The sequence below is a fragment of the Engystomops pustulosus genome, chromosome 1, assembly GCF_040894005.1.
Source record: "Engystomops pustulosus chromosome 1, aEngPut4.maternal, whole genome shotgun sequence".
Lineage (NCBI taxonomy): Eukaryota > Metazoa > Chordata > Amphibia > Anura > Leptodactylidae > Engystomops > Engystomops pustulosus.
In genome coordinates, this window is record NC_092411.1 from 16,236,729 (window position 1) to 16,255,117 (window position 18,389).

The 18,389-nt window shown below is 43.3% G+C and overlaps 1 protein-coding gene across 1 annotated transcript; it reads right to left on the reverse strand.

Annotated features, from left to right (window-relative positions):
* Nucleotides 1-1,015: 1,015 nt before the first annotated feature.
* Nucleotides 1,016-14,305, reverse strand: STARD6 (StAR related lipid transfer domain containing 6). The gene is made up of 7 exons (XM_072134073.1): nt 14,189-14,305; nt 12,593-12,690; nt 11,371-11,420; nt 5,588-5,714; nt 4,281-4,398; nt 3,773-3,866; nt 1,016-2,325 (listed from the first exon to the last, which is right to left on the reverse strand). The coding sequence occupies exons 2-7, from the start codon at nt 12,680-12,682 to the stop codon at nt 2,175-2,177; spliced, it is 630 nt and encodes a 209-aa protein (XP_071990174.1). The 5' UTR covers nt 12,683-12,690; nt 14,189-14,305; the 3' UTR covers nt 1,016-2,174.
* Between the last annotated feature and the right edge of the window lie 4,084 nt (nt 14,306-18,389).

An 18,389-nucleotide genomic window follows, 5' to 3' on the forward strand; every position in this document is an offset into this window, starting at 1 on the left:
TGCGCATGCGCAGAATACAGAGGGCACGGCCGAGGGCGCACAGCTACGAGGAGCTGCGCGCCAAAGATGAAATGGTAGGCGGAGTACCGTGGCTACTGGGGCGTGGAGTAGCCGCGACTTGTAGCCTCATGTCCGGCTACTCCACTCCCCAGTAGCCACTTAAAAAAATATACATATGCCAGCATTAAAGTTTTCTAAAAGATAGCCGGGATGTGAGGAGTACCCCAAAAAAGGGCTATCCTCACGTCCTATTCATCCACCTACCACCCGACCTACCTTTATAGGTAGAATCAGGGTGGTAGGTTCCATTTAACTACAGTAGTTTTGCCTCTGGCTCTAACATGAGGAGTACAATGATTGCACCATATTCTGCACTTATATTTTTGAAGGTGGGGGTCATTCTAGTGGGGGGGGGGGGGGTCAATCCTTGTGTGTTTCCTTGTAAAGGCTAAATCTGTGATGTACCTTATGTAATCTTGCACAGTTTTTACATTATTCTGGGGTCTCTATTATTTTGTATTCTCTGCTCTGGGGTCTCTATTATTATTTATTCTCTGCTCTGGGGTCTCTATTATTTTGTATTCTCTGCTCTCGGGTCTCTATTATTATTTATTCTCTGCTCTTGGGTCTCTATTATCATTTATTCTCTGCTCTTGGGTCTCTATTATTATTTATTCTCTGCTCTTGGGTCTCTATTATTATTTATTCTCTGCTCTTGGGTCTCTATTATCATTTATTCTCTGCTCTGGGGTCTCTATTATTATTTATTCTCTGCTCTGGGGTCTCTATTATCATTTATTCTCTGCTCTGGGGTCTCTATTATTATTTATTCTCTTCTCCGGGGTCTCTATTATTATTTACTCTCTGGTGTCTGTATTTGTTGTTTGCAAGATGCTCTGTAGTTTTTAGGCGTGGTTTTGTCCTACACAAGTATGTAGTTCATTCATATTAGCATTTATGAAGTGTTTTACAAAGGGTTAAGGGTTACATCAACAGGAACAGGGGAAGAAGTATTCAAACTTGACAATGGCAAAGATTGTTTTTAATGCATTGAAATAAAAATTATAAAAAAATTAGTGTTCTATCTAAATGTGAAAACAATTTTTTCTATCTTATTTCTATGCAGAGCTATTATAAGATTACGTTACGGTCTGAAGCCTGAGACTGCGCTACTGAGACGTTCCATTTGCTTTTCATATATCTGTCAAGGTGATGGATACCTGGTTGTATCCGTTTCAGGTATGAATGTATGTGGGGACATTGATGTACCTTGTAGGTGGGGGGGGGGGGGGGGAAGAGCTTCTCCTTCCAGCGACTATGCCAAGGCCGGAGACTTACAGCCATTGATGCGCCACTGGGGGATTCTGGGAATAGAGATACAAATACATTCCAGGATGGGATATGGAAAACATTGCCTCTTAGTTACCTTGTAAGGCAGCTCCCTTAAAGGGGTTTTCCCACGAATCTAAGTTAGGTCCTTTCCACAGGATAGGGCCTAAGTTGCATCACTGAGACCCCCACAGATCACGAAAATGAGGGGTCAGATGGGGTCCCAGTTACCTCAATGGACATCTCAATGGTGCCAACGGAAGTTGGCGAGCGCTACGATCGGCGATGTCTGTTAGCTCCATAGAGAAAGACGGAGCAGGACGATCAGTGCGGCTGTCTGCTCCATTACTCTCCTGGAGCAACGAGGGATCCGACTGAGGTAACTGGGACCCCATCGGACCCCTTGTTTTCGTGATCTGTGGGGGTCCCATCACTGAGACCCCCACCGATCAGCAAGTTGGGTCCTATCCTGTGGATAGGACCTAACTTGATTTGTGGGAAAACCCCTTTAACATCAGGCATGACTCTCAGGAAGCCTAGAAGGTGGAGTCACAGGGAGTATCTCAGTAGTGCAGCCTCTGTAATTCAAGCTATAATATCTCAAGATAGGAAAAATATAATTAAAAACGGTTTTCACGTTATTAATGCACAAGAAAGAGGCTTTATGAATGAGCATCTTCCTGTTGAAGGTAATCAATGGAAAAGTCTTTTTTTTATTGATTTTCCCCGGTTGAGAATATTTGGGAGGCTCGGGGTTAGGTGAGATCATGATGAGGGCTGAGGTTTCCATGTATTTCTGTATTTATAAAACGAAATTGAGGTAAAAGTATATCCTATGCTATGACTCAATCTTGTAAAAGTTTTTTGATCCCCTCTTGCACGTCCCGGATGAGGCCGACCACGTTGCTGGGTATCGCCGAGTCTACCACGGAGCGCGGCAGTAAGCCTCCCAGGTTCGGCTGAATGAATACCACCAGCCTGGTATGTGACGGGTTCCTGAAGGAGGAAAATAAGTCATGAAACTTGATATTTATAAAAAAAAAAATGTTTTAAAAACTATTTAAAAAATGGGAAAAGTTTAAAGGGGGTTCCCAACTATCCCCTAAAAGGAGAAGCTCCATAGAAGTGAATAGAGCAACACCAGGGCTTTATTCCATATACAGAATTTTTATGGAGCCACCTTTTTGCCTCCGTTTGCCTCCATCCCCGGCCTCCGCTGAGCATATGCTGGGTGTTTTCTCATTGATGTAAATTCCAAGACTGTTACATCAATTGGGAGACTCCCGGAATATTGGCAGCAGCTAATCATTGAATGCTGCCAATGTTGACTCCTCCTCCTGCTTATAGGGGGGGAGGAGCTGAACCAGAGGACAAATCTCACTGTATGAACTAGTGATGGGAAGTCCAGCTCTACTTAGCGAGCTGGCACATTAGGCTCCGCTCACTAAGAAGAGCCGGCTCTTCTTAGACATCTGAACTGCTCCCAATTAAATATATAATAGGGAGCCGCAGGCCAGTCAATCACACCACACCACTTTTAACCCGATTTTATCGGGTTAAAGGGGGCGGGGTGGGCCGTTTAAGGCGGGGTTTAGTGAGCCATTGGTGAACGACCCATCACTAGTATGAACATACACAAGGATATGTTGTAGCTTGTAAGGATCTGTTGGTAATCAACAGAGGAATTCTAGGCCGAGCAGAGGCAAAAGTCTTGACCATGGTAGGGCAAGGAAGGCTAATGCCAATTACATCCCCTCTGGGAAACTGTTACCAGGTTTTACCCCACTAAACAACCGGATCCCTCAGGTATGGGATGAAGTGTCCTTTCTAGAATTCCCTCTTTTACGTGAAATCTCACAGGTTCACCTATAAAAGAAATCTCCCACCAAATCAAGCAAATATGACTCTTCTCATCCTATTTCACATAAGATGAGTCAGGTTTTGAGGCTGCAGAGGGAGTGCATTTCAGACTCCCCGTATCTATCCCAGTTAAATAGTAACTAGAAACATGCTGCTGTTGTCATATTAAAGATAAGGATCTCATCTTTCCGGTCACATGAAGATTATTATTTTGTGAGCTACAGAACCAGAGATGCAGATATCTAAAAACCTATAGCTCTCTTGTATTAGACATAAGAATCTCATCTTTCAGATCCCATCAGGCTTATGGTTCTCATAAGAAAGATGAAAGATGAGATTTGTATCTTTAATATGACACAACATCTTTTTTGCAAAAGAACCAAAAATAGGGACAATGCGACCACTAAACTCACCTTAGGTAAAATATGACTCTTCTCAGGTCATTTGCATATGATTTTTGGAGAGATTTTATACCGGTAAATGGATGAGATTTCACATGAAAGAGAGAACTCTAGAAAGGACATTTCATCCCCCACCTGTTCAGCTGGTGACAGGTTCCCTTTAAGTTTACCAATCTACTTACTCAGGTAATGGTGAGCAGACGTAACCACATGGATTATTGAAGCCGCGGACATGAGAGCTGCTTATAGGGCATCGGTCATACTCCACACTGATGGCTGTGAAAGGTAAATGGATGTGTAATAACAGGTAACAGTATGGCCTTCATTTTTTAAAAGTCTAACTAACTTTTAAGAATCCTGTGATATGCGAGAATTCCTAGTGGGTCATGCGTGGGCTTTAAGATTGCACACAATAGAAAGGCAAAGAGACATATTAGTCATAACTCTCCTGCTACAGCTCCTCCTATTCAGACATGTACGCAAAGAATGAGTGTGAACACAGCACAAAAGTAAGTATCAGGGCTGCTGAGTCACTTGATGAGCATTCAGGAATTAGTAAGGCAGTAAAGGCACATGGGCAACTTATGTATAAGAGTGGCCAATCCCATTAGTGCTGGAGTGGGCGTGTACTACTACACAACAGACCTTAGACCAGAGATCCATTAAATAACAAGTGAAACGGATACTTACAATTAGTGGTGATTACTCCGCCATCGTAGCGCCGAATGTGAATCAAATCCACAAATTCTCTCGCTGAGATAATCCCCAAACCATAACTGTGTGTGAGGCAGTGACAGATGTAAGTATCCTATAGGGTGAAAACAAGATATTAGTAGCGCTCCACCAGAGAATAGCCACCTCAGCTGTGAAAAAACTATTATAAGTCCACACTGGGGGTGTGTCCTCACACTGCTGTGCTCTTTGCTTAAAACCTTTTCACAACAACTCCCTTCTGCTCTGAATAACTGCTGTAGTATTCAACCAGAACCCTACTACAGCTTTTACTGAGAGCAGAGAGAAGTGTGAGGACACAAGGAGAGAGCTAAAAGACACAGCAGTGTGAGGACACAAGGAGAGAGCTAAAAGACACAGCAGTGTGAGGACACAAGGAGAGAGCTAAAAGACACAGCAGTGTGAGGACACAAGGAGAGAGCTAAAAGACACAGCAGTGTGAGGACACAAGGAGAGAGCTAAAAGACACAGCAGTGTGAGGACACAAGGAGAGAGCTAAAAGACACAGCAGTGTGAGGACACAAGGAGAGAGCTAAAAGACACAGCAGTGTGAGGACACAAGGAGAGAGCTAAAAGACACAGCAGTGTGAGGACACAAGGAGAGAGCTAAAAGACACAGCAGTGTGAGGACACAAGGAGAGAGCTAAAAGACACAGCAGTGTGAGGACACAAGGAGAGAGCTAAAAGACACAGCAGTGTGAGGACACAAGGAGAGAGCCTAAAGATTCAGCAATGTGAGGATACAGAAAGAACAAGGTAAAAGACACAGCAGTGTGAGGACAAGGAAGGAAAGAGGTAAAATACACAGCAGTGTGAGGACAAGGAAGGAAAGAGGTAAAATACACAGCAGTGTGAGGACAAGGAAGGAAAGAGGTAAAATACACAGCAGTGTGAGGACAAGGAAGGAAAGAGGTAAAATACACAGCAGTGTGAGGACAAGGAAGGAAAGAGGTAAAATACACAGCAGTGTGAGGACAAGGAAGGAAAGAGGTAAAAGACACAGCAGTGTGAGGACAAGGAAGGAAAGAGGTAAAATACACAGCAGTGTGAGGACAAGGAAGGAAAGAGGTAAAATACACAGCAGTGTGAGGACAAGGAAGGAAAGAGGTAAAATACACAGCAGTGTGAGGACAAGGAAGGAAAGAGGTAAAATACACAGCAGTGTGAGGTATGTAGGTGATAACTAGACATTGATAAGGAATCCATTTACAACATATATAAGACATATGAGACCCAGGGTGTGACATCACTACATGGATTATTACCTCATCAACCTCCTCTACGATGGAATACGTCTTCAGTGCGCTGTCCCACTTTGCTCTATATTTGGCCAGATACATAAAGGGAATAACTTTTTCCGGGATTTCTTCAATAATTCCCTCTCCCCGGTATCTGGGTTTGTAGGAAATACAGAATGAATACACGTAGAAAGAGTGAAATATGTACATGTCATCTATATTAATTCACTGTGTAGCTTGTAGCAAAGGGAACCTATCAGCAGGTGTCACCATGTGGACTGCAGCAGTGTTATGTATTGTCCCTGCAGGGATGTGTAATCAGACCTTTGTGCATGATGTTATATTAGCAACAGGACTGTGAAATATGGATTTATATTCCTGGATTGTAGCTTCTCCAACTCCACTAGGGGTTTTTTTTTCCTCACACTGCTGTGATCTAAGCTCTTTGCAGCCAGTGTTAGGTATTGTACCTGGAGAGATGTGTATTCAGACCTTTGTGTATAATACAATAATATAAATAGTACAGACAGTCCCTGGGTTACATACAAGAGGTTCGGAGGTTTGTTCTTAAGTTGAATTTGTATGTAAGTCGAAACTGTATATTTTATAATTGTAGATCCAGACAAAAAATTTTTTGGCCCCAGTGACAATTGGAGTTTAAACATTTTTTGCTGTAATTGGACCAAGGATTATCAATATATAGTATAATAATATATACTATATATAATATATATATATATATATATAAATATATATACACACTCACCGGCCACTTTATTAGGTACACCATGCTAGTAACGGGTTGGACCCCCTTTTGCCTTCAGAACTGCCTCAATTCTTCGTGGCATAGATACAACAAGGTGCTGGAAGCTCCTCAGAGATTTTGGTCCATATTGACATGATGGCATCACACAGTTGCCGCAGATTTGTCGGCTGCACATCCATGATGCGAATCTCCCGTTCCACCACATCCCAAAGATGCTCTATTGGATTGAGATCTGGTGACTGTGGAGGCCATTTGTGTCCAGTGACCTCATTGTCATGTTCAAGAAACCAGTCTGAGATGATTCCAGCTTTATGACATGGCGCATTATCCTGCTGAAAGTAGCCATCAGATGTTACAGGGTACATTGTGCTCATAAAGGGATGGACATGGTCAGCAACAATACTCAGGTAGGCTGTGGCGTTGTACCGAGGGGCCCAAAGAGTGCCAAGAAAATATTCCCCACACCATGACACCACCACCAGCCTGACCCGCTGATACAAGGCAGGATGGATCCATGCTTTCATGTTGTTGACGCCAAATTTTGACCCTACCATCCAAATGTCGCAGCAGAAATCGAGACTCATCAGACCAGGCAACGTTTTTCCAATCTTCTACTGTCCAATTTCGATGAGCTTGTGCAAATTGTAGCCTCAGTTTCTTGTTCTTAGCTGAAAGGAGTGGCACCCGGTGTGGTCTTCTGCTGCTGTAGCCCATCTGCCTCAAAGTTGGACGTACTGTGCGTTCAGAGATGCTCTTCTGCCTACCTTGGTTGTAACGGGTGGCGATTTGAGTCACTGTTGCCTTTCTCAGCTCGAACCAGTCTGCCCATTCTCCTCTGACCTCTGGCATCAACAAGGCATTTCCGCCCACAGAACTGCCGCTCACTGGTTGTGTTTTCTTTTTCGGACCATTCTCTGTAAACCCTAGAGATGGTTGTGCGTGAAAATCCCAGTAGATCAGCAGTTTCTGAAATACTCAGACCAGCCCTTCTGGCACCAACAACCATGCCACGTTCAAAGGCCACAAATCACCTTTCTTCCCCATACTGATGCTCGGATTGAACTGCAGGAGATTGTCTTGACCATGTCTACATGCCTAAATGCACTGAGTTGCCGCCATGTGATTGGCTGATTAGAAATTAAAGAGAACCCGTCATGCAAAATAACCCCCTAAACTAAATATATTTTCATAAACTGCCATTAGAGAGCATTGCCTCTATCCCTTCATTGTCCCTCTACATGCCTGTAAACCTAAGCAATGAGGTCCTAAAGCTGTATGCAAATGACCTGTGAAATGTCCAATGAAGCATTAGCATATTCAAGCTGTCCACTCTATTCATGAGTGGGAGGCACAGCCACACCCCCAGTGCATGACTGACAGCCTGTATAATGATGTGAGGCTGTATAATGATGTGCTTCCTGGTGCTGGCGCCCCCTGCAGCCTGTGTGTGCATGTGTGTATATAGGAGAGATACAGCAGCTCCAGGCAGCCATGTTACAGCAGATTCATGTGTAGCTGATGTCTGTGTCTCTCACCTGTATATTAGGAGGATGCAGCATGTCAGCAGATGCAGCACAGATACCAGCGATGCTTTACTATACATTACACACAGACATGAGCAGGGGGAGGAGAGGGGAGGGGTAACAGGGGTGACATCACTGCCTCTGACCATGTGACCAGCCTCATTTACATGATAAAAAATAGATGATTTTACAATGAATAATGTATGACATAACTAGATAAAGGCTGGGATGGGATCCTTGTGAGCTGCTCCAACAGGTAGAGGTGACAGGACTAGTGACACAGACCTGATGACAGGTGTCCTTTAAGCATACCTCCCAACATTTGTGAAAACGAAAGAGGGACAAAATGGCGGCATGCCACACCCCCAATCACTCCCTGGCCACGCCCCAAATTTTAGCCATATTAAAATAATAAAAATCATCTCAATAAAAAAAAAAATATATATCCTCATTGGGATTTGAACCCAGAACCTGCAGTGTCCATATGCAACACAGCGCCTCAACCCACTGAGCTATAGCCTCTGTGATTAATAAAGTGGAGAATTTTGGTAACTAAGAACTATATACTGCTTTGGTATATAGGGAGGGATCTTCTCAGATTATTGTAATTATTGAGACTATTATTATTATTGAGATGATTATTATTATTTTTACCATTATTAATAATCATCTCCATAATAATAAAAATAATAACATTTATAATAATAATAATAATAGTTTCAATAATTACAATAATAATCTCTGAGAAGATCCCTCTCTATATATCAGTGCATTAGTCTGTATCACAATGTAACAGTGGCAGATAACACTTCTTAGTTACCAGAAATCCTCAGCTCTGTATCACTGGGCTTATAGCTCAGTTAATTAAGCTCCTGTCTATGGTGCACAAGGTCCCAGGTTCGAATCCCAGCCTGGGCAAAACTTTATGGAATTTAATTATATAAATAGCTTGTGTCTGGGGAAGCCCTGGAGACCATATATGGACAGATGCTGATCTGAGCTGATGACGTGGTCCCTGCTCTCCCCACTAAGCCGACACTTCTCTGAGAAGGATTCCCTCCCGATGTCTGCTCTGGGGAACCCTAGGAGATGCAGTGACCATATATGGACAGATGCTGATCTGACCTGATGACGTGGTCCCTGCTCTCCCCACTAAGCCGACACTTCTCTGAAAAGGATTCCCTGCCCGATGTCTGCTCTGGGGAACCCTAGGAGATGCAGTGACCATATATGGACAGATCTGAAGCTGATGACGTGGTCCCTGCTCTGCGCTAAGCCCGACACTTCTCTGAAAAGGATTCCCTCCCGATGTCTGTAGAAGCCATTCTGTACTGTGAGTTCAGACTTTCAAAGTATTTACTATGCGGACACAGCGCCGGGACACAGCGGGACCTGGGGGGAGAATCCGTGACAATATCATAGCTGCCCGTGACGCGGGGCAGAGGTACGAAAAACGGGAAAGTCCCGTCAAAATCGGGACGGTTGGGAGCTATGCTTTAAGTGTTAACGAGCAGTTGGACAGGTGTACCTAATAAAGTGGCCGGTGAGTGTATATATATATATGTCTGCCTTTGGGAGCTGATTGTACAAGGGGTTATCTGGACCCAAAATTTAAAGTCTGTGCTCTGTTCTCTCTGCAGCCAGTGTTAGGTATTGTCCCTAAAAAGAGGTGTAATCATATATTTCCCTTGTGTATGTTATTAGCAGCAGAATTGTGAAATGTGGACAGTCCTGCTGCTACAACACACATACAAAAAGGTATTTTTATACATCTCTCCAATGGCAATGCCTAACGCCGTCTGTAGAAAGCACAGAGCACAACAGTGTGAGTCCACCTCCCGCAGTGCACTTGGAGGAGCTACAATCCTGGAATATAAATCCATATATCACAGTCCTGCTGCTACTAACCCCATACATAAAGGTCTGATTATCTCTCCATGGCCATTAAAAAAAAAACACTGGCTGCAGAGAGCACAATACACAGCAGTGTGAGGAAACAAACTCTGTACACTTAGGCCTCTTGCACACTAGCGTTGCGTTTCACGTCAGGGTGCAATGCGTGAAAAACTGACGTTTTGGCTGCGTTTTTGTTCCATTTTTCCTTGGAGTAATTTGCGTTTTTTTTGCGTTTTCGGCGCATTTTTGACGCGCGATTCAATGGGAGACTCGAGCATTTTTCAAAGGGACCATGGTTTGGGATTAAAATGTGTTATTTAATTGAAAAATAATGTCTTCTGATAATTTGCAAACATCTGCGATCTATTCTTCACTGTTCCGCGCGTATATTATCTCCCGACAATTTAGCAGATGTGAAGAACAGTGAAGAATAGAATAAAAACAGTGAACACAGTGAACACAGGATCATTTAAGATAAAAACACAGTGCAGAACACAGTGCAGAATAGATTACAGATGTTCGGCACATCTGCTTACTTGTCGGGAGATACGCGCGGAACGGCGCGAACAAAATAGCATGTGAAGAACAATATATATGTGTGAAGAAGACATTGCAGATGTATGGAAACATCTGCAATGTGTTCTTTACACACATATATATTGTTCTTCACATGCTATTTTGGGCGCACCGCTCCGCGCGTATCTCCCGACAAGTAAGCAGATGTGCCGAACATCTGTAATCTATTCTGCACTGTGTTCTGCACTGTGTTTTTATCTTAAATGATCCTGTGTTCACTGTGTTCACTGTTTTTATTCTATTCTTCACTGTTCTTCACATCTGCAAACTTGTCGGGAGATAATATACGCGCGCGGAACAGTGAAGAATAGATCGCAGATGTTTGCAACTTATCAGAAGACATTATTTTTCAATTAAATAAAACATTTTATTCCCGAACCTTGGTCCCTTTGAAAAAGTCCCATTGACTTAAAAAAACGCGCGTGAAAAACGCACCGAAAACGCAAAAAAACGCGAACAAAAATGAAACAAAAACGCAGCAAAAACGTCAGTTTTTCACGCATTGCACCCTGACGTGAAACGCAACGCTAGTGTGCAAGAGGCCTTAGAGGAGCTACAATCGTGGAATATAAATCCATATGTCACATTCACAGTCCTGCAGCTATTAACAACATACACAAAGGTCTGATTACACATCTCCCCAGGGATGATATCTGACACTAGCTGTAGTCTTTATAGTCAAAGCTTCTGCTAGGTTCCCTATAGCATGGCCTTGGCAGTACCTGTGTACGGTGTGTAGATGCTGGGATAAGATTGTGCTCTGTATCTTTGCTCCAAGAGAAGGAAAAGTCCAAGCTATTCTGTGACTACCACCTGGTGGTCTGCAGCGGTACTACACTAAACTACATTTTTGTAAAATTATTTCCTTCCCTTCCATGTGCTATAGCAGCAGTGAGGTAGATATTATTGTCTAGTCAGGTAGATCTCCCTTTCAGGACTTCAAGAAACCAAAAAATTGTGGCTAAGAAAAGGCTGAAAGTAATTACCCTTTGATAAAAGGATGAGGTGGGAATGTAGAGGAACAGTCTCATGGCTGCTTTACTACTTACATATTTCCCGGATACTCGTTGGATGGTTTCCACGACACGGTGATATCTTTCTGGAAGGGATATAAGATTTTTATGATATGAAGAAGGTGATAGGAAAGGGAAGAAGGAAAAAGAGATGGAAGGAAAGTTAATGGGAAAGACAAAATCAGAAGAAGGAAAAGGGTTGGAAAAGAGGAGAAGGGAAATTTCATAAGGATAAGTAGATGGAAAGGATCATACGGAAGTCAGTGGAAGGATGGAAGAGGAGGAATGGGAAACGCCAAAAGGGAAGACGAGAAAACACAAGAAAATGATGAACAGGGAAGAGGCAAGAAAGAGAAAGACAAAAGGAAAACTAAATCAATGAGGAGGGGATACAAGGATGGAAAAGGAAGAGAATACCAAGGAAAGAGAAGACAGGGAAAAGGAAAGGACATGAGAAAGGAAATGAAAGAGGAAAGAGAGGGGAAAGGACAAGCAATAGGAAAGGAAACCGGGAAGGAAGAAGAAAGGAAATTAAAGACGGAGAAGAAGGGAAAGGACAAGCAATAGGAAAGGACATGAGAAAGGAAGAAGAAAGGAAATGAAAGAGGAAAGAGAGGGGAAAGGACAAGGAAACGAGAAAGGAAATTAAAGATGGAAAAGAAGGGAAAGGACAAGCAATATGAAAGGGAAGAGCTAAAGAGGGGTGAAAGGGAATGAAAGAGGGAAGGGAAGAGGAGGGGAAAAAATGAGGAAGGCAAGGAAAATGGGAAGCAGAGATAAGATGAGCAGACAGATAATGGTGGGAAAGAGAAGAGAATGGAAAGGGCAAACAATGGGAAATATACTGCTTGGAAATGAAAGAGGGAAGGGAAACAACAAGCAATAGGAAAGAATAGAAAACTATATGAGAAAGGAAGGAAAAAAGCTTAAGAGGAAGGGAAATGAAATGAAAGAGGGAAGAGGAGAGGTAAACAGAAAATGATGGGAAAGGGAAGAGAAGGGAAAGGACAAACAATCGGAAAGAAAAGGGAAAGAGACTGATCGGTAGTGAACGGAAAGAAAATGAAAAAATAGAAGGAGAGGGAAATAAAGAAAGGTTGGATGGAGTAAAAGGATGAGAAGAGGAAGAATAAATGGGGGAAGAAAGAAAAGCAAAAAATGAGGAAACAAGGATGGGGAGAGGAAAGTGAAAGAAAGGAAAGAGACAACAAGATGACAAGAGAAGGAGAATGTATGGCTGCGGATTACAGACACTCACTGTGGATTTGGCCACTTTCCATCCTGACGTGTCCTGACTATATGACAGAATCTTCTGGGCCACGTCGTCCGCTATCTTCTTATAATCCATCCCTAGAACTTTGGGATAGAAGCTCATAAGTAAGGACTCCTTCTTAACCCTTGATAAACCAACTGAATAATCAGATCTTGAACTCCCTTGTACTCAGTGGCTCCCCCCGCAGGCGGAACATTATAACTGCACTGCTGTGAATATAGAAAAATGCAGCTACAGCAGTGACATCTCCTTATTTCATGCAGAAAACATAGGGGCTCATTTACGGACAGCAATTCCGTCGGGTTTCCCGAATATTTCCATTTCGCGCCGGACAACGCACCGGGGGATCGCGACAGGACCGGGTAAAGTAAATCTGCCCCATAGAATTAAGGAGCTGTTCAGAGGTTAAAAAACACTGGGGCAGATTTACTTACCCGGCCCATTCGCGATGCAGCGACGCGTTCTCTGCGGTGGATTCGGGTCCAGCCGGGACGCTGAAGATGCGCTGAAGAGCATCGGAACGCACTGGAATACACCGAGCGGGGCTGAGTGAAGGTAAGTGCAATTTTCGCAACACATTTTTTTTAAATGCGCCATTTTTTTCGAATCCGTCGGGTTTTCGTTCGGCCACGCCCCCCAATTTCCGTCGCGTGCATGCGGGCGCCGATGCGCCACAATCCGATCGCATGCGCCAAAATCCCGGGGCAATTCAGGGAAAATCTGCGCAAATTGGAAATATTTGGGTAACACGTCGCGAAAACGCTAATCGGGCCCTTAGTAAATGACCCCCATTGACTTTTTCTTCCAAAAACAGCGCCCCACCTGACAGTGGTTTGTGCCGGTATTGCATCTCAGCTGTATAGAAATAAATGGAACAGTCTCTAATATGCAGCTACTTTTTCCTGGGAAATCTTGACTCTTGGGTCACCTCCTCCCATTTGCTAACAATAGTTACTGCCTCATTCAATGACAGCAAGCAAAGATCTTGGGATATATATAAACATAAAGTCCATTAGAAAGTTGTTCTGTTTCTACTGAGAATTCACAGGTCGGACTTGACCCTAAGGTTTCTATTCTCCGTATTCTGGACCCTATGACATGCGCAGAGTAGCTTCTCTGTGGTCTCTGGATCTGCAGCGTTTTATCAGTTTGCTAATCACAAAGGTTGAAAGTCGGATCAGCGGCACAGGAATCGCGACTGAGTAGAAACCATTGGCCGCTTTTCCCCTGACCCGTTTGCCCTTGGTTTTTTTTTTAAAAATATAAAATTGGGAAACTTTGTAATAAGAGGAATTTTGCGGTGGTTTCGTTGGGGTCCTGTGTAATACCCTGCAGTTCTGGAAGCAATTATCAGAATATTTGGTGACATTGACAACACGACCCCCGTCATGTAACGTGACGTATAACTTGTCCAGCGAGTAATGTCAATCATTCAGGGGAATTCTCAGAATTTTGGAGAATTCCTTGAAGAAGATGTGTGTCCGGGGAATGTCTATGTTGCACATCAGTGATATGAGAGGTCGGACTACACACAGCAGATACAATGTTGCCAGGCGGGAATTCCTTGGCATCAGGTCTTACCCCAGTGTCAGGCAGCTGCGGCAGCAGGGACCTCTCCTCCTCCTCCTCCGCTTTGTACTTTGCTTCTTGTGACATAATCACACACCAGAGTAACGTGCCAGGAAGTCCTGGAGAGAAGCCACATCTGACCCCCTCCTCACGTCACGTGACTCTTATAGATAGAGGCAGACGCAGCCATTTTTCTTAAGGGCATAGATTCTCATCTTACACTGAACTGGGAATATCCTTTAAACATCGGCAGAGGTGGATTACATAGGGATTAAAGCAAAAGAAAGGACTATATGATATGCACAGGAAAACCAGTACAACTGGAAGTGACCCCTTATGGCTTAAAGGGGTTTTCGGAGAACATACAGGCAGTTGCCAGGTTACATACAGGACAGGTTCTGTAGGTTTGTTCTTATGTTGAATTTGTATGTTAGTTGGAACTGGGATACAGACGTTCCCTTACTCAAAAACACCCAACTTACAGGCGACCCCTAGTTACAAACGGACCAGTGGATGTTGGTAATTTACTGTACTTTAGCCCCAGGCTACAATAATCAGCTATAGCAGTTATTAAAGGTGTCTGCCAATAGATTTATTGTTACTCCTGGTTCTTATGACAATCCAACATTTTTAAAATCCAATTGTCACAGAAACCAAAAAAATTTGGCTGGGGTTACAATGATAAAATATACAGTTCTGACTTACATACAAATTAAACTTAAAGGAAATCTACCACCAGGATAAAGAATTGTAAACCAGTCACACTGGCATACTGGCGAGTGTCCTCACCTGGTAGGTTCTGCTTTCACTAAAAAGATTTCACTAATTATGCAAATGAGCCTCTGGGGCTCCAGACTGTCAATGGAGCTTGGAGCCCCGAAGGTTCATCTGCATAATTTTTAAAACCTCTTTTTCTTAAAAACAAAGGCATATGAAGCTACAAGAAGAGCAGCTTCTGCCGAAAGTTTACAATCCTTCATCCTGGTGGTAGATTTCCTTTAAGAACAAACCTACAAACCTGCCTGTAATTATAAGTGTAACTCCAGACAAATTGGCCCACATTTATTAAAGGAAATCTACCATTTGCTTTTATGTATTGTGAACCAAATATATCTTGAGAATGCGGTAGCTACACTGATGCAGAAACATGTCTTGTTTAATCCCTGAACCAAGTGGTTTTTCTAAAAAAAACTATTGTAAAATTCAGGACCTTTGGAAAGCTGAATGCAGTCTTCCATGCATAAAAGCTGCCTGAACAGTCCAGACAGGACTAATCAACCTGAGCTGAATGACTCGTACACAGCAGCTGGGGGATGGTGCAGCAATTGTTACTTCTGCCTGTCAGGAACAACACAGTGAGTATTCTCAGTTTATGCTGGGCAGGACGAGGCTGGAGCAGCGCATAATTAGGGTAAGAGGAGAAGCGCCCGGGCAGCCACAGGAGCAACAGAACCTCATTATCATAACTTTATAATAGTTTTTTCAGCAAATCCACTCAGTTCAGAGATTTAACAAGATATATTACTAGTGCAGTCTGTACTATGTGCAGTTTGCCGGTGGAGTGTGAAGGGTGCAGCAGGTCAGGGTCGGCTCCAGGTCTCAGTAGGCCCCTTAGTGACAGCGCCTCAGTGGACCCCTTTGTAGTGAACTCACGTGGCAGCATAAAAAATTGAGAAACTAACAGTCTCCTGTTCCCTAAAATATTCCCTATTTTATCATACTTATCAGCCCCTTATTTTATATAAAGCCCCCGTCACACTCTATGGATCCTTATCTACAGCCCCCCAGAAGCTCCGGGCCCTGGTATGCCCAGCGCTGGTGCCAGCTATGAACGCAGTCTTTACAATTCTGCCACCCCCTGCACTGCTGAGGAGGTGTTTCCCTTTTTTTGGGTGCACTTTGTTCATGGTGCAGAATTATGGCGCAAATCAGGGATAAATGTGGCGCAAACTGCGACTAACAGCCCCTGTAGGTGCACATTTTTTCTGTCTTGTCACACACAGAGAAGCCGCATCACAAAACTGGAGCAAACACTTTAATAAACATGGACTATTATTTCTTCCATGTGGCAATAGAGGTGCAGCTTCTGTAGAATCACCAAGACTTTGCCTGAAACTAAGGAAGAGATAAAACAGGAGTCGATGGAAGAGGAGGAATGGGAAATGTCAAAAGGGAAGAGAAGAAAACACAAGTAAAAGATGAACGGGAAAGAGGAAAGAACAAAAGGAAAAAGCGTGAGAAGAAACTAACGAGACAAAAGGATGAAAAACCAAGAAAAGAATAGGAAAGAAGAGGAGAAGGAAGCAAAGTTTATGACAAAGTTTCTTTGTAAACTGTTTTATACAAGGTAAATGGTACTGACCGCCTTGACACACATATAGATATATCTATCTCCATTTATCCACTCTCTCTCTATCCATCTTTCTCTCTCCCTCTCTATCCATCTTTCTCTCTCCCTCTCTATCCATCTTTCTCTCTCCCTCTCTATCCATCTTTCTCTCTCCCTCTCTATCCATCTTTCTCTCTCCCTCTCTATCCATCTTTCTCTCTCCCTCTCTATCCATCTTTCTCTCTCCCTCTCTATCCATCTTTCTCTCTCTCTATCCATCTTTCTCTCTCTCTATCCATCTTTCTCTCTCCCTCTCTATCCATCTTTCTCTCTCCCTCTCTATCCATCTTTCTCTCTCCCTCTCTATCCATCTTTCTCTCTCCCTCTCTATCCATCTTTCTCTCTCCCTCTCTATCCATCTTTCTCACTCCCTCTCTATCCATCTTTCTCACTCCCTCTCTATCCATCTTTCTCACTCTCTATCCATCTTTCTCTCTCCCTCTCTATCCATCTTTCTCTCCCTCTCTATCCATCTTTCTCTCCCTCTCTATCCATCTTTCTCCCTCTCTATCCATCTTTCTCTCTCCCTCTCTATCCATCTTTCTCTCTCCCTCTCTATCCATCTTTCTCTCTCTCTCTCTATCCATCTTTCTCTCTCTCTCTCTATCCATCTTTCTCTCTCCCTCTCTATCCATCTTTCTCTCTCCCTCTCTATCCATCTTTCTCTCTCCCTCTCTATCCATCTTTCTCTCTCCCTCTCTATCCATCTTTCTCTCTCCCTCTCTATCCATCTTTCTCTCTCCCTCTTTCTTTCTCTCTCTATCCATCTTTCTTTCTCTCACTCTCTCTATCCATCTTTCTTTCTCTCACTCTCTCTATCCATCTTTCTTTCTCTCACTCTCTCTATCCATCTTTCTTTCTCTCACTCTCTCTATCCATCTTTCTTTCTCTCACTCTCTCTATCCATCTTTCTTTCTCTCACTCTCTCTATCCATCTTTCTTTCTCTCACTCTCTCTATCCATCTTTCATAAAGTTTCAAAAACTGGCAGCACTCCGGATTGGTGTCAAAAAGGTGACGGGGTGTCTTTTATTCCATGTGCAACGTTTCAGCCCACAAGGAGCCTTTGTCAAGCCTTGTGGGCTGAAACGTTGCACATGGAATAAAAGACACCCCGTCACCTTTTTGACACCAATCCGGAGTGCTGCCAGTTTTTGAAACTTTATTACTGAGGCTCTCGGGCCAGAGGGCATCTGGACTTTGCACCCACCAGCATTGCGGTGCTGCTCCGAACTTTTACACATATCTATCCATCTTTCTCTCTCTCTATCCATCTTTCTCTCTCTCTCCCTCTCTATCTATGTTTGTCCTGCCGGGCTGGACAAACTTCTTTGGGCTTCAAAATTGTATTCCCATCAGAAATAGTGATGCTACATCTTTTGATATTCCCATCATATTGTAATTAGTGTTGGAGTATTTGACCTCCGTGACCTTTACCAATCCTAGGAACAAACATCACACATCACCAGTATAGCCCTCTTGTTACTCTACACTGCACTGCTGGTCATAGAGAACTACAACAAACTCCAACATTGCATCCCCTTTATTCTCCGGATTGGTGGGGTCCGGTCAAACCCCCAAATGATTATAAAACAAAGGTGTTGGTTTTTAATATTCCATTGCTTCATCAATCTGTCTTCTAATGCTCCCCCTAGTGGTGGCTGCAGTCAATGACAATTTTATACATTCACTTCTATGACTAAGGAAGAGTTGGAGCAAAGTAATAGAAAAATCCTTGGAGGAGACCAAGAGGACACCCCCATTTATGTCTAGCCCGCCCCCCCCCAATGAGATAAATATTATAATGAGGAGAAACCCGTCCTTC

Coding starts and splice junctions, on each gene's coding strand:
- STARD6 (XM_072134073.1), bottom strand. CDS start 12,682: ATGGATTATAAGAAGATAGCGGACGACGTGGCCCAGAAGATTCTGTCA. Junction 5,715..11,370: donor AACGAGTATCCGGGAAATAT/GTAAGTAGTAAA, acceptor CTACAAACCCAG/ATACCGGGGAGAGGGAATTA. Junction 3,867..4,280: donor CGGAGTAATCACCACTAATT/GTAAGTATCCGT, acceptor TACCTTTCACAG/CCATCAGTGTGGAGTATGAC.